This window comes from Hylobates moloch, unplaced genomic scaffold (genome assembly GCF_009828535.3).
Source record: "Hylobates moloch isolate HMO894 unplaced genomic scaffold, HMol_V3 SCAFFOLD_6, whole genome shotgun sequence".
In the NCBI taxonomy this organism is placed as follows: Eukaryota; Metazoa; Chordata; class Mammalia; order Primates; family Hylobatidae; genus Hylobates; species Hylobates moloch.
In genome coordinates this window covers 41223527-41251484 of record NW_026652281.1, presented here as the reverse complement: position 1 = coordinate 41251484, position 27958 = coordinate 41223527, and the positions used below count along the sequence as shown (strand labels likewise).

The 27958-nt window shown below is 37.6% G+C and overlaps 1 protein-coding gene across 2 annotated transcripts in view; it reads right to left on the bottom strand.

The window, feature by feature from the left end:
• Positions 1-27958, bottom strand: part of EFNA5 (ephrin A5) — a 294865-nt gene that overhangs the window by 34790 nt on the left and 232117 nt on the right. For both annotated transcript variants that reach the window (XM_032156701.2, XM_032156702.3), the window contains exon 2: positions 15823-16115. In XM_032156701.2, the coding sequence (XP_032012592.1) occupies positions 15823-16115 (293 nt within the window). The remainder of the gene's footprint in view (positions 1-15822; positions 16116-27958) is intronic.

The following is a 27958-nucleotide window of genomic DNA, read 5'->3' as shown; positions in this document are numbered from 1 at the left end:
CCAGGAACCTGCATCCTGAGTAGGGTGAAAAATGTTAGAGCTAAGAAAATAGAATGGCTGAGTCTTGATGAAACTATCCACTTGTTTCTAAATTTAAGATCCCCACCACTGTCTTGGTTCCTGTACATCCTGAGGTCTTCAGTTAAAATAACCAAACTCTGGGATGAAAAAGTCTTTCTTTTTGTTTGTTGGTATTTGACACAGGGTCTCACTTGGTTGCCCAGGCTGGAGTGCAATGGTGCAATCATGGCTCACACCACCCACAGGCATGGCCATCACGCCTGGCTATTTTTAAACTTTTTTCACAGATGGGGTCTTACACTGTTGCCCAGGCTGGGCTCGAGCAACTCTCCTGCCTCGGCTTCCTAAAGCACTGGAATTACAAGGTGTGAGCCAACACGCTTGGCTCTTTTTGTTTAAGTTAGCTGAAGTTGATAAATGTTGTTTATAAATGGAGAACATTAATGAATATAATACTCATCTGTGGTGTACTTTGCAAATGGATGGGGTATTATCAAATGTTCATAATTATTACAGGGGTCATACATTTGGCAATGAATTATTCCAGAGTGTAGACACAGAAAAGTAATATTAAGTGTGATGGGTTAAAAAAAAAATAGCTCTTAAAGTCATCTACAAACAAGGCTTGCCAAAATTTTAAAAATATAGATTGGGTGATACTAACTTTGGGCAACTTATTGATTAACCTGTTTCTGATGGTAGAAAGAATTATTCTATCTTGTGTCTCCGTGGTATAATTTTATCAGTGAAGTGACAAACCATGCTTCCCAGTGATGCCTTGAACTGACTTGGAATGTACAGTAAAATACAGATTTCCTCAAATGAATTGCCAAAACCATTAATCTTTATCTAAGGACTCATAATAGTTTGTTCTCGGTAGCAGGTGGGGGAGAGGGAGAAAATGTCTTCCAGAAAGCACTTTGGCAGTCAATCTGGTTGATAATAAAACTTGATGAAACATCTGTGATTAATATTAATTCTGATTCTCTCTTTAATGGATAATTGTGAAAAAGATAATTTATCCCATTTCATTTAGACTACAGCTGAGTTTTTCAATTTAGAAAAAGAACATTTCTCCATGTTTCTCAGGCATGAGACTATAGGGAAAAAAAAACAGGTACACAAAACCTGCCAACAGACAGGCAATTTTCTAGTTAGCCCCCAAAAATATTTTGTACACGTTCAACTCACCACTACAGATTTGGATGTCACCCCCAAATGGCTCCCCAAGTGAGTAGACTGATTATTTCTTCATCCTCACCACTGTAGAACACTCTAAATGAACCACAGTGAACTGAATTAATACTTTTTGAACTCAATTAATATATTTGGCCATATTTGATTCTACGAAGATGGTAAGAAAAATGCCCTTGTGAGTAAATGACAGTGAGCTATTTCTGACCACCAGTGTACTTCAAACTAGTTGATGATAGAAACTATTTTTGACACATGCAAATGTATAATTCAAAGTACCCATAAAAATTTGTCATGGAAGCTACCATTAATTTTGACAGAAACTAGGAAAGTAACTAATTGCCTTTCAAATATCAATATTAAGAAAACCATTTATTAAACTAGCACTTCAACTCATTTACACATGGAAAACTTGAAGCATGGGTTGAAGTCTCCTGCCCAACTCTCCACACCTAATGAACGGTGAAGCCAAAACCCAGGCCTCCTCATTCTCATCTCATCTATCTTTCAAAACTTAATAATACTTTTAAAAGGAATCTATGAAATAATAAGACTTATTTTCTAAGAATCAGAGCATATTATAAGTTAAAAAAATGACTGTTGTCTAACCCAATACAAAAGTGGTAAATAGTGATTAAGTACAGATCACTGTTGACCTTTAATCATAACCAAATCATTGCTCCATTTAAATTGACTCCGTTTTCATCAGACTCTAACTGACATCAGGGAGAGCAAAACAAACTGACAAGCACAAAAGGTCACAGACAATAGGCACTGACTTCTTCAGTGTTCCTTCCAAAAACCTCATGTTATATAAATAGAATATCACAGGAACTATTCATTATTCTTTTCTTTCTCTCCAGGTACACATTTTCCTTTGAAACTGTTGGTCCAAAATGAGTATTTCTTATCACTTGATATCTTGCCTGTTTTCTATTTTTATGTGGCTTTCTGATTCTTATCCTAACACAGCTTACCACTTTGAAAAAGAAATTTATTTTATGATAAAAAATTTTTAATTGTACAAGAAATACAAAAACCCTAAAGGGTTCTATGGTTTTTGTTTGCATCAGCAAGGTCAAATTAGTCTAATTTATAGGTAAAGCAATGAGACAATTTACTTGGTCAGGCAGAAGGAAGGATTTATTATGATCATTGTGAATTAGATGACTCCCAGAATCTTAGTCTATTTTTGTCTTTATCTTAGACTTAGTCTCTCCTTAACCAGAGCTCCCTGGATTATACCAACATTCACATCACAAAGACTGCTGTTTCTCAAGACTGATAGTACTGTTGACATGACCCTTCCATTTAATCAAATCCTCTAGTACCCACTTCTTTCAAGTCTTTGATTCAGACCCATCCATTCCTACTTTAAGCCAATGTTCCCGCAGTGTGGTACAACTTGCAGGAAAAACAGCTGCAGGGCTTATTAGAAATAGATTCCTACATTGCAACCTCATAAAGTTGAACGAATCAAACTTTATGGAATTTGCCTTTTTACCTATCATCTGCAGGTAGTTCACTAAATTTGGGATAGCGTCTTAAGCCCTGAGACTTAAATTCCACCTTGTGCCTCAAATCAATATGTTACTACATCTTTAACTGATCCCTTTCTCCTGAAATAGTTGTCTATCTCTCTTTTATGGAAAGTGCTAATCTTTTTTCTTTCTTTTGAGAAGGAGTATAGCCCCGTCACCCAGGCCGGAATTCAGTGGCGCGATTTCGGCTCACTGGTAGAGAGGCTTTCCTGGTTCACGCGATGCCCTCGCCTTTCCCAAAGTGCTGGGATTACAGGCGTGAGCCACCGCGCCCGGCCGGAAAGTGCTAATCTTATAATTCATTTTATTTCTCTTTTTGCTATTATTTTCATGAATATATTTTTCCCACACTGAATTGTGAGCTCCTAGAGGACAAAAATCATATTGAATACTTTCTCCACAGTGTCCCCTACATTGGTCCTCTAGGTAAACATAGCTCAGTAAGCACCGATGAACTGCTTGACTAATGAGAAAATAATATGTAATACTGAAGTGTGTCCTTCTATAGCCACTGTAGATTTTCTACAAATATAATGATGCACAAGTACCAACAGCCTCAAGTAGAGTTTAATAAAGGGGTTTTATAGCATTTGGAATACACATATTTCACAAAATTGCCACAATAAATCTAAAATGTACTTTAATAATAAACTAACACATTGTATCTAAAGGTCAGAAATTCTATTATTTGATTAAACTAATAATCTAGCAAATGTTATTGATTTAGCAATTCCACTTAATATAAATATCATAAAAACTCATGCAAAAATCTCTACACCTATTGCAAAGGAACTAAAGGCAATCAAAAAAAAAAAGAGAAACTCAAGTAAAGGATATTAATATCTCTGAGATTAGAATCATTTCTGCATAAGTACCAGTACTATTTATAGAATAAGTTTTTGAACATTGCTTTTCACACGTGGATAAGAGCTAAGGGCATGAACTTTGAAGTCAGAATGGCTTTGCTCAAATCTGGACTCAACCGTACATGAACAGTGTGATTCTAAACAAGTGATTTGACCTGTCTGCATTTCAGTTTTTCTCATCTGTAAAACTGGAACAATAACAGTGCCTAACACGTACCTGTGATAAAGTATGGATGAGATTATATATATGTATATAAACATATGGAATGGATAAGCGCTTACTACATGCTAGCTATTAATATATACCCAGCAAGTACCTAGTCACAAAACAAATGATTTCAATGTATTTATATGATAAGGCTCAAATCAGTTTCCTCTTTAAGAATATACTACTACTCCCTATTGCCTGTTACATATATTCAAAACTCTTCAGACCAGAATTAATGGGCCTTCATAATCTGACCCAATCTATCCAGTTTTTATTTTCCAAATACTCTCCATTCTATTCAGACCTTTTCACTGATCCCTGAGTTTATGCTGTTCTGATTCCTTATCAGGAGAGGTGAGGCCAGTAAGAGAAGAAATCCACGTGAGCGGTATGAAGCTTGTTTTTTGGAGGGCTGCTGGGTGGGCTCCCTGACTCTGGTAATCACCCTCATGAACCAGTGCCAAGATCCCCTCTGTGTAAAATCTGGGTGCTGCACATGGCTGCTACAATTCCTGAACTTCATTCAAAAGGATTTCAAATGTTATAAATTCTCAAAGTGTCTTTCCCCTTATGGGAGCCCTACTCATCTTTCTTGTGCAAAGATGTATAGTAACCGCAAGTCTGTGAAAAACTGGTGGATTTTAAATAACAATAGCAACAGCAAGTATAACTAATTACAATAAGTGAAACAATAGTTTGCAGCTGCTGTGCTGCTTAAGGCTAGATGAGGTAAGACAATCCCCGGCATGGCGCATCATGTTAACAAGCTGCAATGTTGAGACAGTTGTTCACTAGGCTTTGCAATATATCCACCAATGCCTACACTGTGCTATTGATTCTGCTAATGAAATTTAACCTCTGAAAAATGACTCAGGGCACTGAAGAGACATATACTTTTAATACTCTTGCTAATCATTAAATGCCTTCATCACAATTGAAACAGGAATGGTGAATGACACATTTCATTATGTCATCATGTTTGATCCCACAAACCATTCAATAGTACTCTGCTTTGTTCTATAAATCCATTTACTTCCTAGTATGTGAATTTCAGGAATAAGTTGACATGAAATCTCCCTATACATTTCCCATTAGCTGTCTTGAGAACAGCGTCTACCTAAGTTCCAAGGTGAAGGCAGAACTTAGATAACGACTTGCCAATGATGCTTGAAATCTGTCTCCTTTTAACTTCTTTTAAAATATTTATTATGAAATAAGTGAATAAAGACTCTAGGCTTGGGGTCAAACTGCATGGGTTCAAATCCTGACCCCAGTACTAACTACATGATCTCAGGCAAGTCACTTAACCTCTCTGAGCCTCAGTTTCCTCATCTACATGATAAATAATGATAGTACCGGCCTCACAGATGAGGATTCAACAATTTAAAACAGATACAGTGCTAGGTACAGTGCCTGCCACATAGTACGTGCAATATATGCTAAATCACTATAATTATGACCATCAGAACAAATGTTATGGGAGGAGTTATTAGTCAAAGCATGAGTAAACCTTTAGCAAAAGGTTGAACTAAACTTCATTTAAATCATTGCAGTATTCATCATATTGCTTCAAAACTGACTGAACTGAACTGCCCCCACTGTGTATAGTAAGACCTCTAAGCAATATATTAAAAGTAAAAAATTTGCCTGTTCACATTTTTAGCCTCTAATTTACTCTCCTTGCTTACTTAGATTTGCCCATTAAAAATTCCACCTAAAATGAAGCAAGTATGTCTGAAACCAAGGTTGAGGACCAATAGAAACTGTTAAAGCAAAACATACAGTAAAACTTAATCAATTCAGATTTTAGTCAGAATTTGTAACAGTTTACTGTAGGAGAAAATGAACTTTTAAAAATGTCTGTTAAAAAAAAAAATCAGGCAATGCAAATTTACATTAGAAGCCTGATATTGGAGGTACTAAAAATTGGGCAAGTTAAAAACAATGTACATTCTTCTTAAAAATGATTCAGAGCACATGTTATTTGCTTTTATGGGTTTACATGCAAAAGGGAATGCTAACTAAAAACTAAAATTTAGCTAACATTAATGTAGATAAAGCCAGTTGGAAATATTGTATATCTCTAAAAATAGTAAAATGAAAAGATATTATCATTCCAATTTCCAACAATAATAGACTGGCTGGCTGTTCTCCAATTCATGATATTTTACTTTTGAGGCTCAGAATGAATTGATTTTTTTGTGAAGCTTTAAACTTTAAAACCAAACCTGTACATAGCATACATATTAAAGTTCTGTTCCTAATGTGGATTTTATACAATCTGACTTAAAATATTCTATGGAAAAGAAGCCTGTTGCCAAAGTCCACATATTTCCCCTGTTAAACAGAGGTAAGCCATATCCCCAGAAACCATATTTCAAGCCCACAGGATACTCATGAACTAAAATAATGAATGATAATGCCTTGTTCTCTGCATTAATATTAAAGAAAAGAGAAAATAGAAAACTTTATAGCCACTATCAGCTTTCTGGACCATAAATCTCAAGTTTTGAGAATTGCTTCCCAAAAGGGTAGGGAGCAAGGATGAGTTGTGACAGCTTCGGAGCCTAGAGATATTTTTTAGCAAGCCAGCAAAGCACTGACACAAATTTCTACATATCTCTGGCTGTGAAAAGTCTCATTTGTGGTGATTTATATTTCCTCATAAAGAACTCTGTAGATAATATAAGCCTGCTGTGAGGCTGTATGACAACTTTCAAACCAAGAGTTACGCGACCATTCGATGAAAATAGAGCAAGAATAGACGAGTGGGAAAGTCTGTAGGAATAGCATTTCTTCTGATGAAAGGCCCAAATGCTGTTCTTCCAGTATGCACGAGGTACAGAGAGTAACCTTTCACTCTGTGTGTATATATCTTGTGGATAATATTTTGGTCGTCTATTCTAGAAAGTATTATTTTTTTCCCAAAGATTGACTAGGCATTTGGTGTGTGCCTGCTTGTGTAATTCACAAGAAATGACACTCAGACATCGTCACACTGAAATTCAGTTGCCTTAATAAGTTACTAAGAGAAACACAGAGAATAGCATGCTGACAAGCCAAAGTCAATGAAGTATAAACACTGTTATTCCAAGTGTCACTGGTGTGTTTTTTCCTTTTTTCCTGGCATCTGCTCTATGTAACACTGTACACACACGTGATACAGCAGCTCATTAAACTGTTTCAGTTAACTCTGAAACCAAATTAGTGCATTACATGTTTATAAGGCTGAGAATTACTTCTTCCCTGTGAAATTACACAATTAATCAGGTGCATTATTTCTTTAGGAGATGCAGCCACGTTTGACATTTAAGGATAAAAAGAACAATCCTTTAATTTGTTTCCATTTCACCATTTACTCTCAGTGGGGTAAAGGAAGCAAAAGGTGACATAATTCCTCCTTTTCCTTTAGGAGGTCAGAACTCTACAGGCTTCCTCTGTCGCATAATAGCATTCTGAATTCTTAAAAGGAGTACAAATAAAAATTATTTTGGTTTTGAACTTCTTGTCTGAGTGTCACAGCCTTTGAAAAATTCAGACAATGGGAAGGGTACTTAGGAGTCTTCAGTTTCTTATGGCTTTATATCACGAATTTCCATTAAGTCCCGATAATTGAGTAACTTTTAAGGCTCCTTTTGCAAACTTTCAAGATGGTCCCAATGTAAAAATCTATTAAGTGGTGATATCTGCTCTACTTTCCTTTTTCACAGACCTGGCATTAATTTCTCTGATTCTTTTAAACAGTAGTTAAACTAGACTCATCCTTTAGTCACTTAACAGGGCATGCATTTCCTTTTAAAATCCATGCTACTTGATCAAATAATTTGCCAACAAATTTAAAAATACTTTTCAATACCCTGTGTTCCTATGAATTGCCTCCTCCACCTTTGATTTCACACAAACTATGTGAGGTGTGCTAGGCGAAGCCATTACCAGAAGGCAGAGGTACAGGTCTAGCTCCAGCAGCACCTGAGCTGATGCTGCGTATGCATGCTCAGAAGGTTAAGAGGGCACCTGGCAGTAAATAACTGTTTTCATAAGAGGAAATTACAATTAACAGAATAATTTCCACAAGTCTTTAAATATCCTCTTTCATGTTCTTTATTTAACCTTCATTTAAGAGCCCTTGAAATTCATTCATGCTTTCCTAAAAAATGACTAGGGACAACTTGAAACAGACACAATTCCCTAAACTCATTCTTTAAATAAAAAGGTGCATTATTGCAGCTTCACTGAAGACCTGTGGGAGTATACAAAGCGAATAGCAGGACTATTTTCAAATAGAGACCCAATATAATCCTTAAAAAGTATGCTAGCTTTCAAGGGGAGAAAAATTGTTCCATTCTATTTTCAAAATAAAACAAAACTTAAAAAGAAAAACTAAATAGTTTTTGGTGACTAGGATGTACTTGGCATCTATATCTGGGTACTTACTATTTGATTTTTGTGCCATATTTTTTCTCTTCCCTTTAGAAAACGTTAAAATTTGTCGGTTTCCCAACACTGCTCTTCCACTCTTCTGTATTAATACATGTGTGTCTTAAAACACCATGTGCTAGTACACATACTTGAAAAACTAGAGGAGGTGCACCAGTATTTGACCACAGTCTTACAGAACATTTCAGTTGTAAACTTCTTCAATCTTAGCGAAGTTGATGCTACAGTAAATAATGCTAAAATAAGACTTCAGTGACCAAAAACATTTTTCAATAACAAAAGTAAAATGCACACACACACACTGAAGTAAATATTGAGTTTTTCATTGTAAGAAAGTACATTGTACTTACAAGTCATTTCCCCTGCAAGAGTAAAAGACAATGAACCATGAAAAAGATTACCTCCTGCTTTGATAATTGTGCCATTTTGACACTCTTCTATTTCAATAAGAAAAACTATGTAAAAAAGGTGATTGGTGTGAACTGTCCAGAGCAAAACAATTCTTAATGTAGATGACTAAAGTAAGGCACTGAAAAATCAGACATCAAGAGGAATGAAGAATTCCTCAGGCATAGTAATCCTAGCATAATGCTCCTTAAGAATATAGGAAATGGTCTTAAAACTTAATCTTTATGCATTTATGAAATTTTTTACTGAACTAAAATATCAATCTGGGATATTCAAGTTGCCTTAACTTTTCAAAAAATGCAAAACTTTTTGGACTTGGATTACTGAAGTTATTTTGGCAGTCAACTGGTTCCTTAAACAATATTTCATCAATTGAGACTCAAAAATCAGGAAAGAGTTGTGATTATTACACCCATTTTACAGATGAAGGAATTGAAGCTTAGTGAGGTTAAGCACATTGCCCAAGTTCCCACAGCTAGTAAGAGCACAGAAAGAGGATTCAGACCCAAAGCTACACTTAACCAGAGTCTGTGCTTTAAAAAAACAAACAAACAAAAAAAAACCCACAAATGACAACCATGTTCCTCTCTCTGCTTTGATGTTATGTATTCCTAGCATATTACTTTTTTAAAGTACTAAAATACTAGGGAACTGCTGCAGAGGGCGCAGTATAACTTGAGCCTTGTAATTTATCTGCTTGTCTAAAAAACAAAATTAGAAATTTAAAAAATTAATTGGTTTTTTGCCATATGTGGTTTATTATGGCATTTATCCATGCAATAAATATTTACTGAGTAACTCTTCTAGATGCTGTTTTCTGCAATTTTTCATTGAAATATATAGCTTTTCATCAATATTATGGCTAAGCAGATTCTCCATATTATGGAAAACTTGCACTTCTGTGAATAACTATATTCTAAATTCTAAACAACTCACCTGCAAATAAGGTTTTGAAACACATCGAATTGTTAAATGAGGACTTTCTTCAAATTAGATCTGTTTTACTAGTTTTACTGAATATTCTTATACTTTTAAAAGGTTAGCCAATAACTGTATTGTACAATCAAATGATTTCTGAAGCTGATCTTGATCATTTTAATAAGATAGGTCTTAGGAACTTAGGTTACTTTGTTTTAAAAATTGTACAGTGCATATTAAAATTGCCTCATGGCTTAAGATGAGACTGTAAACTTTTAATCCAAATACATAAAGCTGAGAATTAGCAGTTAACCACATACATTTAAGCATCTACATACTATAGATTTAAAAATGATGCTCATAGTAACACAGAATGTCCCAATAATAACTCAGATATAACAAATGCTGGAAAAATTCTCTGTCTTTTAATATCATTTTCAGAAAATGACAATTGTTTTCTTTATTATAGATCTCTCATTAAAAGAGACTAATTCCTGAATCAAGTGTGCAATCGTAATTCAGTCTGGATGGTGAATATTGAGGACATTTAAGAATTTCTTACAAAATGCAGCTTTCCTGGTTTCTGAAGTTATCTGAGTTAAAAAGGTCAATGCTTTGGGCAGATACAGTTGAAATATCTTCTGGAGATGGAAAAGTATCCTTTAGAGAGGAGAAAATGCAGAAATATATTTAAAATTTGTCTTTCTACCATCCGATTCGGGATTCCTAGGAAGTGTTTATAAAGTAGAATTCTCTAAACAGTAGATGTCAGAGTGAGTGCTATTTGTTTCTAATCTGTTTTTTAAAAATATAAAGTGTATTTTTTCAAGAATAATAGACCCCAGGACTTTATCTCTTCACTTCTTTCTTTCTTTTTTTTTTTAGACGGAATTTTGCTCTTGTTGCCCAGGCTGGAGTGCAATGGAGTGATCCCAGCTCACTGCAACCTCCACCTCCCAGGTTCAAGCAATTCTCCTGCCTCAGCTTCCTGAGTAGCTGGGATTACAGGCATGAGCCACCACACCCGGCTAATTTTGTATTTTTAGTAGAGATGGGGTTTCTCCATGTTGGTCGGACTGGTCTTGAACTCCCAGCCTCAGGTGATCCACTCGCCTCGGCCTCGCAAAGTGCTGGGATTACAGGCATGAGCCACTGCACCCGGCCCTCTTCACTTCTTTTAGTTGCTTACTCACTTAACTTCCTCCCAGATCAGCTAGTTCTCATCTGTGTGAACCTTTTTCAAGTTACCTAACTTTTCTGGGCCTCAGTTTCCTCACTTGTAAATAGGGAAAAAGAATAGTTCTTTGTAGTGCTTTTTTGAGATGGTGCCTGGAACACAGTACATGCTATATAAATTCTAGTTATCCTTACTTATTAAACATCTGCATGTGCCAAGCAGTATAATACAGGGCAGAAAGCAGGAACAGCTGTGAACAACCTACCCTAAATATATAATGTCAGGGATGATAAGTACCTGAGGAAAAATAAAGCAGAGTAAAAGTAAAGAGAATGCAGAGAACAAGGTGTTATTTTTATATAGAGATGTCAGAGTCGCCTCTCGGATAAAGACATTGTTTGAACACAGACCTAAAGAAAGTGAGAGCAAGGGACGTGAATGCCTAGGGCAATGGGAAGTCCAGGTAGAGGGACAATAAAGTCCTCAGGCCCCGATGTAGGGGTGTACTGGATAGGAGAGGGAGGAGGGGTGGAGGCTGAGCAGACAGAATCAGGCAGAGGGTGGTAGCAGAAGTCAGAGGCCGAGGGAATCAGGGAAAGGAGTTCAGCCATGGAGGACCTTGCTGGCCAGGTTAGAGACTGTGGACTTTTGTCTGGGTGAGACAAGAAGTCACTGGAGGGCTCTGACTGAGCAGTGCCATGAGTGGGGAAAACAGGAGCCTGCTGCACTGGTAGAGACCACGGATAATGGTGACTTGGACAGAGCAGCTGGGAGAGAACTAGTTCAATAACGCTAATACGCCTCTCCATTCTGCATTTTCCCTAAAAATGTACCTTTAACTAGGATTTATTGAACATCTACTAAGCAAGGTATTGACCTGGACCACTGTACAGATGTTATCTTTTACCCTAATGCTGCAGACCCTCAGATAAAATATAATAAAATTAGGATATTAAAGCTCCAAGAATTTCTGAAGTCGATTATAATTACATTATTTTATAGATGTAGAGTTCAAACTCCAGAGGGATGAAATGATTCTCTTAAGATCATACAGCTAGTTAGGTCAAGAAAAGGACCTGGGACTCAGTTTTCCTTACTTTATAAAAGCATATATTCAAATCAGTGTTTTATGGAATTACAAAGATAACTTATTTAAAGGATTTCCCTTTACCCCTTCTGATGTAAAAATAACAGCAAAACTTCTTTCAAATGTATTCTCATTAGGTTAATATTTAAGAGTATCATTTCTAAAGTGAGTATTTTTTAAGTTTCTAAAAGGAGTATTAAAAAAAAAAAAAAAAAGACAGGGTTTTGCTATGTTGTCCAGGCTGGTCTCGATTTTTTAGCTCAAACAGTCCTCCTACCTCAGCCTCCCAAACAGCTGGGACTACAGGCATGTGCTACCATATCCAGCTAAAATGAGTATTTTTGAATTTTTTAAAATTACTGTTTCCTTTAGGAAGTCTATATAAACAACTATTGCCTTATCAATTGACTGGTAGTTCTGCAAATCTATCATTGATATAAATACCACCAACTTTCTGTAATTACTTTAGTATGCCAATCCCTTACCAAAATAACTCCTGTAGATTAAAAACAGTATTTGTCAGATTCAGAGATGGCCCCAGTCTACCTCAGCAATAATCAGCAATTATAACAACTTAATATACTGTCTGTTCCCAAGGAAAGGAGAATATAGCATAGAGTTATTCTTGGGAGTTAAAATAAAAGGACTAGAACTGCAAAGGATGTTTTATTTTTAAAGCAAATTGGAAACTTCGTTTAGGATATTTTCAACTACCACATTTTCTTAATTTTATAAAACTCGAAGACATTAAGAAAGAAAGAAATCCGGTTGAGGATAAGGCAAATGTCGATAAGAATCTTCTGACTCGTGTCCTCTCTAAGTAATGAGGTGAATAGCTTGTTATGAAATCCTTGTCTTCCCTTCCTCCAAATCTGTGTTTGTATCTGAATTTTGGCACTCCACAGTCTCCACTATACTTAAGCCTACTCCTAGCACCATAAAGCAGGATGGCCAAAAAGCTATAGCTTTCTTTTTTTTTTTTTTGAGACGGAGTCTCACTCTTGTCACCCAGGCTGGAGTGCAGTGGCTCAATCTCGGCTCACTGCAACCTCTGCCACCCTGGTTCAGGTGATTCTCCTGCCCCAGCCTCCCAAGTAGCTGGGATTACAGGCTCCTGCCACCATGCCCAGCTAATTTTTTTTTTTTTTTTTTAGTAGAGATGGGGTTTCACTCTCTTGGCCAGGCTGGTCTTGAATTCCTGACCTCGTGATCCACCCACCTTGGCCTCCCAAAGTGCTAGGATTACAGGCGTGAGCCTCCGTGCCCAGCCAGCTTTCTTTTTTCTAGGAAAAGTAAGAAGAGATTTTAAGGCTATGAGGAGCTAAGATGTACTCCTGTCCTAGCAAGAACATTCTGTAAAATTGACTGGTGGGCAGTGAAGCTTGTTCCTGAGATCAGCAAAAGAGCTTCTTGTAACGTAATAAGTGTGAAAATAGCTATTTCCCAACCATCTTGTTCATTCCACACACATTAGGGAAGAGGACAATTCAACTGAGGGCCAATTCTCCCCTAAGAATCCTTTAGTTTAATTATGACCACAGTACATTAAACGTCTGTAAGACAACCATGTTAGCTCTGCTGCTCCCGACTGTAGCGGTGGAAGAGAAGAAACCCTTTCATTACTAAAAAGACAGGGAAGGATGCCTTTGCGGGTCGAAAACATGGTTGAAAATTCAATTTAACTGAACACCAGGCCACTGTGCTTCTTGTTAATGAACATCTTTTTGCTGCTAATTTTGTGCTATTTTACCTTTCATTAAAAAAGTAATTCAAGTTAAACTCAGCTGAACAGCAAAAAGCTCTTCATATTTTGAAGCATTTTGGAACAATTACTTTGACGGAAGCCCTTGACAGTTAAATGACTCCGTTAAATGAATGTTATAGAAGTCACATAATGATTTTTAGTGAAATATTGAATTTAACCACAAATGAGGAAAAACCAGTCAGAAGTGCTATGGGTATATTTGAATAATAACATCTTGCTTATGAAGCTGAATGAATTCTATAATTTCTAATAATCAGTCAATCAACTAGTTAGTTAGTGGGTATGTTCCTCATCTTGGTGCTCTCTATTCATTTTTGATTTTTGCTTTTGCTGTTGTTTTTTTAATCTGAGAAGCCAGTAAGAAAATTTCAAAACTAGCAAGAATTTTCTCTTACATTGGTATAATATTCTACAGTGAGACAATTAATGAGTTGCTGTCCCACAAGTGAAGTCCTCCTCTTTCCTTTTTCTCATGTGCTGAATGAGATTCTTTCACAAAGTAAAAAAGCAATAAAAGTCAAGAACATGCTGCCTGAGAAGTGTGAATTCACTGTATGCCAGTCCTTCCTGCATCTGTGGGACTCAATATTCCTTTTCTTGTTTTATGGATCAAATGTGAGATAGTATCAAGGCTTTTGCATGTTTTCTCATGACTAATGACTGAAATATGTACTGAAATAATAAAACTGGTACTGTTCAATTTCCTTTTTAAATTCAATTCCAATATAAGTGAAGTTATCATTGTGATGGTGAAATCTGACTTATTATAAAATTCTGTTTTCTGGAGAAGGAGAGGAGCTAGAAATCCCTGTAGACTTAAACCGTGTGAGTTGCGAGTGGGTAGGGACATTTGGACTGAAGAAATGAGTCAGAAAAAAGAATATTCTTGTTTGTCTGGCAAGCTGGGGTGAAAGTCGATGCTAAGCATACTGAGTGGTATAACTTGGATCTCTACCCACTGTGTGAGATTGCATTTCCTGATTCTTCCAAGCAGGTGAGGCACAACTTTCTCCATGTTCTCACTACTCGCTGAATTTATCTTCATCATCAGTAATTGTCTATTTATACTTTAATTGCCTATTTACATGTCTGCTCCCCAGTGAAAGGTCACTCCCTAAGAACAGGGAATATCTTTTCATCTCGCATCCCCCAACATTTCTCAGCTCAGATTAAGCTGTCCAATAAATGTATTTTTTAACAAATAAACTTTTAACCTCTTCAGTTGACAGTGAGAATACATGGGAAAGTCCAGATAGCTTAAATCTAAATACTAGTTAAAGTCCAGATACACAACAAGCTGCTTAAAGTAGCTATCACCTATAATCTTGCTACTCAAAGTGTGGTCCACAGTTCAGTAGCAGCAGCAGCATCTGGGAGCTTCATACATCCAGAATTTCAGGCCCTACCTTAGACCTCCTGAGTCAGAATGCATTACAAGATCCCCAGATAACACTATGCACAGTGAAGTTTGAGAAGCATTTACCTATAACATATGATAGTAGGAGGTATGAAGAAGGGATGGGCATATAATGGAGAAGAAACAAGGCCAGGCATTCTGATTAATACAGAAGTCTACTGAGAAAGTTTCAGAGCTCTCCCAGGACAGAGTCACTCAATGCTCACAGGTGGGAAACTTGCTCATACCAGTTGCCTTGGAACCCCTTCTAGACACTTCTTCACAAGTCTTTCCTGTTTAAAGACAGAGCTGCTCTTAATAATTATCTTTTCTCCTTGCTGCAAAGGGAGTATTTATCGTCAACATGCTGACATTTCCAGGAGTTTTGGCTTCCTCCACTGAAAATGTGGATGATTGAAAGGATATTGCTGACACCTGAATAAGAAATCCAATGACTCCAAGCTATGTAAATTTAATTATTTCCTTTAATTTTTTTTTCAGGAGTCTTTTTTTCTTTTCCTGAGCTTTGGAGAAGTCCTGGCGATTTTCATTTAAAAGAAATACAAGTCAGCAGTGGTTCAGTGAAGAGGCTGACACATAATTTCATAGGGGGAGAGGCGCTCTGTCTTTAATCTAATTTGTGCTCTCAATTCCCAGCTAATGTATCTAGGGATCCTGATGTATGCATTTACAAGGAGACATCTGTAATGCAGAGTCCGGCTCTCTGCAATTCTCTGAAACATGGGTAAAAAATTAGTCTGGGCTCTTGCAGCTGCCCAACACGATAAATCTCTATATACTCACAGATGTAGAAATATTCTCGGCCTGGCCTGAATTCAAATCCTAGAGAAAAGGGAGTGAAGAGCTGGAATTTTTCAGAGAACTTCAGCGGTCCATTTGGAGAGTGAGGCCGGTTACATTCCCATCTCTTGAACCCTTTGGAAGTGTGGTCGCAGGCACTGTAGCCATCAAAGTTCACCATGTAGAGGACATAGCGCTCAGTCTTGTCTTCTGGGACGGAGTCCTCATAGTGAGGGCAGAAAACATCCAGGTAGTCATTGATACAGACATCAATATGGTAGTCACCCCTCTGGAATCTGTTAGAAAAAGAAAAAAAATGTGATAATTCATAGAGAAAGGGCTTTCTGCTTGGAATCACTGGTTAAGCCATTCAATAATTTTGGAGCTAAAGCATCTAGTATAGTAGTTCTTCCTGAATGCCATTATGATTTGGGGCATGGTTTGAAATGTTGCAGTTCCCAATCTAAGCCACAAAAAGCCATTTTACAATGGGATTCCATTATATTTGTTTCAAAATTTCCTACAAACTAAGTGCTTTGCTTTCATTTTAAATATTATATTAAATATCACTCTTTCGAACTGTGGAACTCTATGGAGGTACTAGTGTGCTGTTTTCCATGTTTCCTTTCATTCTTAAAAATCATATATTAAAACAAAGTTTTTATATTTTTATAATAGTGTTTCACTTAATAAATATTTTTGAATAAATGAATGAGGAAATTAAAGAACAAATAAATGACCGAATTGTTTTTTGTTATAGTTGAGGCCATTTTCCACTTTCTATGCAAATGAGAATTAGAGCCATAAAATTGGAAGAATTAGAATCATAACATTTTACAGTTAGAAAGACAATTCCTAAAACACTTCCATTTTAGAGAAAAATAAAAAGACATAAAGATGAAGCAGTGAGTGATTGAGCCAAACCTAGTATGGAGACTTCGGATCCCAGTTCAGTGCTTTTCTTAGATCTGCTACGTCAGAAACTTATTTTAGTGCATCTCGCTTTCAATGCAGCGTCTTTTCCATACTGAGAAAACAACCCATCTAAATCAAATGACTCTTCCCCTCATTTCTTTTAATTCTATAGGTCATGTTCTAGAGCTGGGCTGGTGAGTAATGAAAGTAACAAGCCAAATGAAAATAGCCAAAACCATGGCTAATTCATCCTAGTTAAAAATGTACACACGTGAATACACACATCCCCCACCACAAACACCACACTGTCTGCTTCAATTCTCATCTCACAAAAGTTTTGCTTATCTGTTTTAACTAACGTGTCTTTCCTCATCAGTTGTACAGTATTTCCCAAGACACAACGATGTGTGAAACAGGAACTGTTATGCATACAACTTTCTCAGTCTAAAATCATGGTGGAAAAGTGTACAAAACTCCTTTGTTTTTAGCTGGTGAGGAAATTCTTCTCTGAGCCCTTAGAAATTTCATCATAAAATTGTGTTACTGCTGAAATACAATGCTCATAAAGTCATATAATCTCCAAGCTGGACAGTCTGAGTGTGAACACTTCCCAGTGGCAGTGAGACAGTCTATTCCATTTTTGGACATCTCTAAATGTTGGAAAGTTTCTTCTTATATTCAGCATATCTGCTTCTGTGTAATTTCTACCCAGTGATCCTACTTCTGCTGCCTGAAATTACAAAAAACAAATCAAATTCCTCTTCTGCAAGGGAGTCCATAAAACACTTGAAGATGTCAGCTATATCTCTCTGTATCTTCCTTTCTGCAGACATTTGAAAATCTTGATTCCCTTGGTTCTTTCTAGTATAGTTCCCAGGCTCCTCATCATTCTAGATTATTGACCCTTCTCATAGTCTCCAGTTGCCCAGCATATTCCCCATAAAATGCAGCACCCGAACACAAACATAATAATGACCTCTGACAGCTTGTGACCAATGTCCACCCCAGTAGAAATATACCACCTTCTAGCCGGGTATAGTGGCTCACGCCTGTAATCCCAGCACTTTGGGAGGCCAGGGCAGGCAGATCACTTGAGTCCAGGAGTTTGAGGCCAGCCTGGCCAACATGGCGAAACCTCGTCTCTACTAAAAATACAAAAAATATTAACTAGGCGTGAGGCGTGGTGGCACATGCCTGTAATCCCAGCTACTTGGAAGGCTGAGGCACAAGAATCGCATGAACCTGGAAGGCGGAGGTTGCAGTGAGCTGAGATCACGCCACTGCACTCCAGCCTGGGTGACAGAGTGAGACTCTGTCTCACAAAAGAAAAAAGAAAGAAATATACCACCTTCACTCTGGATGCTAAATATTCACTGACAAGCCAAGATACTCTTCTGAGAGACAACATTATGAAAAAGTAGAGACATCATTCATTTTGACTAAGTAGACCTAGATTTAAGAACTGGATCTGCTGTTGGTTGAGTGGGAGAGTCATAAATCATTCTGAGCCTCAGTTTCCTCATATGTAAGTTGGGCTAATCATGAGAACCTGCCTTGCTGGCCTCTGGTGGCTGCTTCAAGCCTTAGATAAGGAAATGTACGGAAAAAACTGTGTAGATGTAAACCACTGTTACCATCATCAGGATATACCAAAGCATATTAAAATAAGTAAATAAAATATTAATTTTAAAATAATAGCAGTAAGAACAGAGATAAAAATAATATGTATATTTTCCCTTTTAAAAATCCAAAAGGAAAATCATATAGAAATGTTAAATTCTGTCCTTAAATGTCAAATGATCCATAGAAACTCCGCTTGACCCTTGCTCTTGAAAAGCAGCATGCTGATTTACACAAGAGAAATAAGGAAAAATTCTCAGAATATTCACTTTTCAGCTAGAGGATCCCAAAATACATAACCATTTTTTTAAAAACCGAAAACACTTGGAAGTATTTATATTTGCAATGATCACGGGTTTACTTTTTCTTCATTACTAGCAGACAACGATTTGTCAAGATGGAAGGAAAGCCTGTGTTGCTTTTAAAAGATTTTTGAACATCAAGGTAACATCACTGCCAAAGTACAGAGAAAAGACACTGCAAGGTTCAGATAAAAGGGTGCTGGGATATGAAGCATCAGCACTCAGAGTAGCCTGACAGTTTTGGATAAGAGCCAGACAAGAACTGCAGCAGAAGGCAATGCCCAGATACACTTTATATTATTATATTATTATTATAGATTTTAAAGAGATTCAAGGGGGAAGTTTTTTCTTTCCCTAAGTGTCACTCATTTTAGCTTCTACTAGCATTTGGCACTGCTCAAAGTGAAAGTAAAAATTAAAACTGCCATTGTCTGGACCCATTCTGTTACTCCTTTATTCTATAATTCCTTTATTCCACAACTGAAAAAAAAAATGTCAGTTTCTTGATGCCTAAAAGTTTGCTCTCCTTTCCTAACTTTTATCCCTGTTAATGTTGCTAAATTTTTACTAAAGCAAACTGTGAGGTTGAAGACCCATTCTACTTTGTGTTGACCAGCTATCCCTTCTGATGACATTTTATTTTGCATGGAGTGTTAAGTGAATTACTGTGGTACCTATTTTAAACATGCGATTGCCCCAGCAATTACTATTTCTTTCTTTCTTTTTTTTTTTTTGAGATGGAGTCTCACTCTGTCACCAGGCTGGAGTGCAGTGGTGTGATCTCAGCTCACTGCAACCTCCACCTCCTTAATTCAAGCAATTCCCCTGCCTCAGCCTCCCAAGTAGCAGGGATACAGGCATGCGCCACCACACCCAGTTGACTTTTGTATTTTTAGTAGAGACAGGGTTTCACCGTGTTGACCAGGATGGTCTCAATCTCCTGACCTCGTGATCTGCCCAGCTAAGCCTCCCGAAGTGCTGGGATTACAGGCGTGAGCCACTGTGCCCGGCCACAATTACTATTTCTACCCTTTTAGCCATACGACGAAGAAAAGATGATGATTCACTATAGAATCAATTTACACTTTTGTTTCAGATCTTAAATTCGTATAGTTCAGTAATGTAAATTTCAAAGCGTGGGCAATATAAATATAAAAACAATGAGAAATTGGAATTCATAAAAGGCAGCTATATAATGTACTCAAGTATAATCCAAAGAAAAGTTTGGGATCAGATATGCTAATGCTATTAGGCTGGTGCAAAAGTAATTGCGGTTTTGTCTTAATATATCAAATCATGTTCTCTTGGTATAAAGTAGAATGGAACCATTCTTCTCTGGCCATACTGTGAAGGAGCACATAAGTATGGCTAATATTAGAGTGCTTATTATGTTACATTCATTATCTCAACTTAATCTCTATTACGATGCCACAGAATAGCCACTATTATTACTACACCCATTTAAAGTTGAGGAAATTGAGATTAAGAAAGAAGTCAAGCAATGTGCCCAATATTACACAACTAGTAAAGAAAAGGGGGAGGCAGAATTCAAACCCACTCTGACCTCAGAACCAAAGCTCTTCACTTTTCCATTTTGTGAGAGATTAAATTGCTAGAGCCAAGTCCTTAGGTCAGCACTATATTCCTCCAGAGGGACCCATTTTCATTCTTGATGAGGTTTCAGTTCTCTCCTTCATTCACGGATGCAACAACCATTTGCTGCATCCAGGATCTGCTATGGGCTTTACACACGTTATCATATGAAATCTTCCAAACAACCCTATTTTGTAGTTTTAATTAGTTTCACTTTACCAATGAGGAGAGGACATTCAGAGAGGGCATTGTCCAACTTTTTATAGCTAATAAATAGCAGAGTTAGGATCTGAACTCAAGTCTTACATGGTTCTGAAGCATATTCTTGTCCTCCTAACTACAATGGTTCCAAAGCTTCACCAGCTGTAGTAATGACCCTCTTAAGAGTTTGGGTTACCTTTATATTTACACTGATCTTCTAGCAGAGCATTGCAGTAAGGTGTCCCAGCTCTACTGTCTCCTCCATGAGATTTGTCCCAAACTCCTGAACTGGAAAGCTGAGGGGTATGTCAACATTTAGAATAAGTCTCAGATTGCAGGGTTAGCTCCTGACTCATCCTTTCACAGAATAACATGTTGTTAGGCTCAGCAGCCATTCACATAAAGGGATCTTTTTTCCATCAGGAAGCAGCTTTCATGAGCTCTAGCTCATATTAAAAGAGGAAACTGACATCTAGGAAGACTGATTCTGCATGCCAATATTTACAAATGCCATGGGCAACACAGCCATTGCTTTAACACGTTTCTAAACTACTTGGAAATTTTCTTGTAAATGTCTTCTCTTTATGTCTTATCCTTAATTCCATCCACTGTATCAGCAGTTCTATACCTCTATCTGAGATCACCACATAATTTTAACTATAAGAATTTCTGGCTCTACACCAAGCCAGCAATAATTACAATACAATCTCTACTAAATTATCACAGTGCTTCACAATGTAAAAGCATGTTCAGTTGCCATACTTAGAAAAGCAATTGTGTTTGAGTAAAACAACTACTGCCCTGCCTGTTTTCACAGTGTAAAAGTCTCAAGAGTCAAGAAACATCTCATATGCATAAAAAGATGGTCCCTGCTCCCCAGAAGGCTGCATGGCCACTTAGGTCAATGTTCTGTGCAACATAAATAGTTGACCCTTGAGCAACACGGGTTTGAACTGCATGGATCCACTTACATGTGGACTTGCTTCTACCTGTGCCACCCCTGAGACAGCAAGACCAATCACTCCTCATCCTCAGTCTACTCAATGTGAAGACAAGGATGAAGACCTTTAGGATGACCAACTTCCACTTAAAAAGAGTAAATATATTTTCTCTTCCTTATGATTTTATTAATAACATTTTCTTTTCTTGAGCTTACTTGATTATAAGAATACAGTATATAATGTGTTTAACATACAAAATATGCATTGACTGTTTATGTTAATGGCAAGGCTTCCAAGCAATCGTAGGCTATTAGTAGCTAAGGTTTTCAGGAGTCCAAAGTTATACCTGGATTTTCAACTGCATGCAGAGCCAGTGACCTTAACCTCCCACATTGTTCAAGGATAAACTTCATATTATATGTACTCTATTACGGCAAGAATACATTGTACTCACTTATCAAAATTTGGCGGTAGATTGGTTCAGAATCAATGTCACATATATTATGAGAGGATAATTTTAGTTAATTTAGGAAAATAAAATTCAGTATGGCAACTAGTCCTTTGTAATCATCTCAAATACCAAAAATGAATTATGTACGTTATGGTAGTTCTTGATAAACCAGAGGCCACCTGGAGCATTGGATAAAAAGCATATGTCCAGGGCTACTGACAGCAAAAGTAACAACTGAAGCTGGGATTAGAGCTGAAAAAGTGTGCTTCTGGAAAGTGTGTTTGTTTCTCAGTGTTTACCTGATGACATTCCATTGTATGCTGAATAAATTTCAATTTTCAATTTAAAGCCACTGTTAATATCTCTCCCTTGCTGAGCATGGTGGCTGATGCCTGTAATCCTAGGACTTTGGAAAGCTGAAGTGGGAGGATCACTTGAGCCCAGGAGTTTGAGACCAGCCTGGGCAATATAGTGAGACTCCATCTCTACAAAACATTTTTTAAAAAAAACTAGCCAGGCATAGTAGTGTGTGCCTGTAGTCCCACCTACTCAGGTGGCTGAGGCAGGAGGATCGCTTGAGCCTCAGAGGCAGAGGTTGTAGTGAACCAAGATTGTGCCACTGCACTCCAGCCTGGGCAACAGAGCAAGACCCTGTCTCCAAAAAAAAAAAAAAAAAAAAAAATTTCTCCCTGTTCTGAACTTGTCTGCAAGAAGTAAGTCATGACTTGAGTCTCAGAATTCAGAATAAATAAAGTGAGGTAACAGTTGACAACTACCTTTTCATTTAGATCTCACCAGTGTGCCCTCAACTTTCTACTGAGTGAGGAAGCAAAGCATTGTTTGATGACATTAGGTAGCCTAAGCCATAAGAGCTTTGTCCCCCTAAGTACTTCATTTTCAAACTTGGGTGGCTGAAAAAGGTACATCTACTACTTGAATAGTCTAGGTCCTTTACTAGTCTCAAGTGTTAAGTTCTCAATGTACTGTGACCCTGTCTCTTGGTTTCTCTTTACTAAGGTAAGTAGATACCACATCGCTTTTCTTCCTTATGATTTTCATGGTGCCGACCTGACTTCCTCCTCGACCCCACACTCTTGTGTTGTGGATATTGACAGCTGGGGAGGCCACATTGAAAGGACACTCAGGCAGTGCCCTGGGCTTCAGGCTGCAGAGGAGCAGCAGCATAATCCTCCTTCTCTGAGTTCATCTTTAGCCACTTTGCCCTGCAGTGTTCCTCCTTTCATTCCATCCTCATTTGCTAAAACCAAAATGCATTTCATTTTAGTAGCTGGAAAAGGAAGGCTATGGTGCATACTTAAAATGTTCAAAATTGGCCTTTAGCATATGTTGCTGGCACAGCAGAGAGCCTGCTTCCAGGGAAATATGTATGGAGGTATTTTATCAAGAAGCTCCTGAGTGAAGTTTCTTCACTCCATAAATATAGAAACAGCATTACTGAAAGGAGACAGTGTTATTAGAGGTTAGGAAGCTGTGAGATACTTTCATCCCCCTTCACATTATGTTTTAAAGAATTCAATAATGAAAATGTTATTTCTCATGAACTGGATAGTTGATTATTACATTTTAAATGTATTTTAATCTGTCAAAGAGGTGATTGTTTTAATATTCCTACTTGAACAGAAATCCAATGTCACTTCTTTAATTACAAGGCAACCTAATGTATTACATTCTGAAATTGAAATGTAAAAGAAGGATATGATTTATGATCAAAGATTAAGCAAATTTATCAGCTTAGGGTTCCTCCAAAATTTTAAACTAATTCTAGAGTGAATATATCTTGGGAACACTGTCTTCAAATTCTACTATTACTGATTTAAAGGCTAATTTCAGAATAAGATGTCTGTTTTTAACTAGTATAATTTTTCATTTGTCCCAAAAGGGGCTAATGGGTCCTGCAACAGATATGGGTTTGGTTTATAAATATGTTTTTGTGAGGAGATGGGCAGGACAGCAGTCTCTGTTGTATAACATACTGCTCTTGCCTCCTTCTGTTATTCCTTTCAGCACAGAATGCAAGCCTTATGGCTTTCCTATTCTAAATCTGAAGATGCTCTTTTTTTTTGCTTTTCTGCAGAGGTTAAAGCATGGAATGCAAACAGCAAATCAAACTCAGGGTAGATAAATAATACTAGCATCACTGAGGGCTGAACAAATATTTGTTTTGTTAATTTTAAATTTCTCTTCTCTCTCATGGACTGAAACATGTCTATCTTTCAGATGTATTGGTAATCAACCTCCATGTTCAGCTCTGAGAGAATAGGACTCATGGATAGTTTCACTGTTACCACACCAGGTGTGAAGGCTGAATAAGATCTTATATGATGACCAAAACACATAATTTCAGACCAATCCAGCTCTTCCAGGCTTTAGAACATGCTAAAAAACAATGAATATTCCTAGAGAAGTGAAGGTTTACAAGTTAAAAAAGTATTCAAGGATAAATTTCAAAGATGTTTCCTACTAATTTTGCAGCAGAAATGCAGTATGCTACAATATATGCTGATAAAATGTTTCGAACCTGGAGTTGGTGCTGTGTTTATCCATTAATGAAAGTTCCAACAGAGTTCTTGCACGTGCATGTTTTGATAATTAAAAATTCTGCAGCATAAGAGTTTTACCTTGAGTTCAGTAACTGTTGATGATGATAAGAAGACATCATTTTCTTGGCCAAATATTTATAATTCATCAGCAGTTTATTATACTACCCTGTCACTTTTTTTCTTATATGTATGTGTGTGCACTTTAAAAGCAAAACATTTAAAAATTCCACAATACAATTACTCATATCAGATAGATGGATAAAATTCACATAGCTTTTGCCTGTTGCTTTTCTACTACAAGTCATGTCAGTCTGAATGACTTTTTAAAACTGGTATCTCCCAGGAATTGCACCTGTTTCATATACAAGGCCCAGGCCCACATAATGTTCTCTCCTCCAGTATTTTAACTCATGTGGAGTTTGTTTTATTAGCTTGAGGGAGGAGCTTCAAAGGAAAGAAAGCATGAAATTGGCAGAGCCTAAACAAGACTTTCCCTCAGGAAGGGGCTGGAAGCTTTGGGTGACAGTCTAATTGCTTCTAAGCCCCCAAAGAGGCCTCGGGCATGGAGTAAGAGTGTGTCAACGTCAACAGGCCAAGTCAGCCAAAGAATTAAGCAGGCAGAGTTCTAAAGACCTAACACATCACAGATCACTTCAAATGGCTTTCAAAAGGAGATTTTAAAGAAACAGTTAATGTCTGGCAATCAGTATAGTCCTAACAGAGGTCACTCCCACAATGCAAAACAGGCTCTTCCTCCACTCCTGCTGGCCAGAAGCTTCCTATCAAAGCTGTACTTCAGGTCTTAAGCTAGTAGAGTTTTACACCCCCCACCCCCAACTTCAAGCACATGAAGCAGAGCACCTGCCACATACACACAGACCCAGCAAAAGGAGACACAGGAAACCATCAGATAGGCTATCTAGCCACTGTCCAAGGAGAACAGGATTAAACAAACTGATTCTGTTCAGGGAATGTGGGAGTCAATCAAACAAATAAGCCACCTGTCAAACTGCTTACTTCCATGTAGCCCTTTTGTATCTTCTAGATACAAAAGAGAAGAGAGTTACCAGCAGAATTTCAGGCTATTCACAGTTTCAAAAATAATAACAACCAAAGGGTTAATAAGTAAATCTCCTTATTGACCACCTCAAGGAGAGATTTTTGGAAAAGAGTGATTTAATAGTTCTTAAGTACTTGGTGTGCAAAGAGTGAACTAAATATTTGTATTATGGGTTGATGGTAACTTACTGGAATCATTACAATCTAAATCTGAAATTTAGCCCAGACTTTTAAAAAATTGAGATATCTGATAATTAGTCTGTTAATTTATTAAACAAACAAAAAACAATAAATTGGAAGAAAGAAAATTCATGTCTTTTATGGCTTTATGTTTGATCTTCATCAGACAAGGGGAAGCATATATTTGGTAATGCTAGGGCATGATAATAATAATAATGTTTTCATACAAAACTGTAGACAATAAAGCAGAAATTGTGGCTGTTTCTATGGAAATTGGCATGTGCAAGGTAATTACTTCTATTTGGCCGGTTAGGACCTTGTGAGCAGTTGGATACAAATCTGGGACTGGGAATGAGGCTAATACAAAGAAAAGAGCTCTGCAGTCATTAGAAACGAGGTGGTGGTCGTAGTCATAAAAAGTACTGAATTCATCCGAAGTCAATGTATAGATTTAGAAGAAAACTGGGACTCTGCTGAATGCAAATTGCTGTAATTATTACTATACTATTTTTATATAGATTTGTTTTTTACATATACACCTCCTTGAAAATAGTGATGGTGTTTACTTGTCTCTGTATCCCCAACACTTAGCACCATGTTTGCACATAGTAGCGACTACATAGATGTTCGATGAAGAGGAATGTAGCTGAAGGGTATTAGAAGTGATGCTTAAAAACAGAAGAACTGTGTAAAGCATCCAATAATCTCTTCCTGTGTTCTAGGTCCCAGTATAAAATTTTCAGAGAAGCTAAATATTATAAACAAAGATCAAGATCAGGAAACAAAATAATGGCAGGCTGCAAAAAAGGAAAATGATAATCAGGACTGTTGTTCAAGCAATGCTAGAAAATTATGCCTAGCCAAGTAGACAACTTAAGCACCTAAGGCAGAATGAAAGTTTCTCTCTTGTCATTAAGTCCTCTATTCAATTACCATTTATCGGGGTAATTAAACACTGGAAAATGATGCCAGGCTAATTGTTAGATTATGATAATTACACGTCTTTGCTATGCTACAGCTGATCAAAATAAGATGTGGTCCCGTGCACTTAGCCAAAGCTGCTCTGTAATCGTCAGACTTCTGTACAGCGCTAGGACATTTATTACTAATTCATTACAAATCAGGCGGAGAAGCTTATTATTTGTAATGCTTCTACCCCCCACCCCCATACAGCCTCCTGAAACAAGACTTGCAAAAGGTTAAGCACAAACTTCTGCCTCTCATTGGCCCATTTCCATCCCAATTACACAGCTGAGCAGCATTAGGTGCCTCTATTTGAGAGGGTTCATCAGGCTGCTTCACAAACATCCTGCAACCGCCTAACACATTGGCAGAAACATCCAAGACTCCTTTTCAGCCCCTGCCAACCACTGTTTTGCTCTCAGTTGTGTCCCAGCAACCGTGAGTCGGAAATCCAGAGACTCCTTTAGTTTTGGGGCTCCCTCCTGCTCAGGTCAGGCCTCAGCCAGGCTGAGATATGTCCAGGGGTTTGCTCCAGTTAGCAGGAGTCATGGCGAATACAGACTGTTCTCCACCTACCTGACATCCAGTCTCTGTTCTTCAAGCTGGGGTCAGGAGAGGAAACCAACCTTCTCAGGATCCCACCAGAGTCACCTCAAAGCTACCAAATAGACTCAAATCTTTGGAGAGAAAGACTAGCACCAACGCATTGTCTTGGGCTTTACAAGGCCAGAATCCCTGGCATATCTGGGGATTAGAAATCTCTTCTTCCATCCCTGTACTAACTGCTCCAGGCCACTGTTGGAAGGTGGGAAGGCAAACAGGTATTTTAAATTCTTCACTTGGCTTTATCCTGGGACTTTTGAGGTCCTCCCTGCAACCATCATCAGAATGCGTTAGCATGAGCCACTGTGAGGTGGAGGAAGCATAGAGCATCAGGTCAATAGTTTAGTAACTGCTACAACATTTATGTCATGGTATGGCTCTCTATTTTGGATTTTTTTCTCTTATTATTTTACCAGTGTTACAGACTGAATGTTTGTCTCCCCCACCCCAATTCATGTTTAAGCCCCCACCCACAATGTGATTGCATTTGGAGACAGGGTCTTTTTTGGAAGTAATGAAGGTTAAATGAGGTCACAAGGGTGGGGCCCTAATCCAACAGGATTAGTGTCCTTATATGAACAGACAGCAGAGAGCTCGCTCTCCTTCTGCCATCTGAGGACTCAGGGAGAAGACAGCTGCCCCAAGAGAGCCCCCACCAGAAATCAACTCCTGCTGGACCTTGGTCTGGGACTTCTAGCCTCCAAAACTGTGAGAAAATAAATCTCTGTTGTTTAAGCCACAGGGTCTATG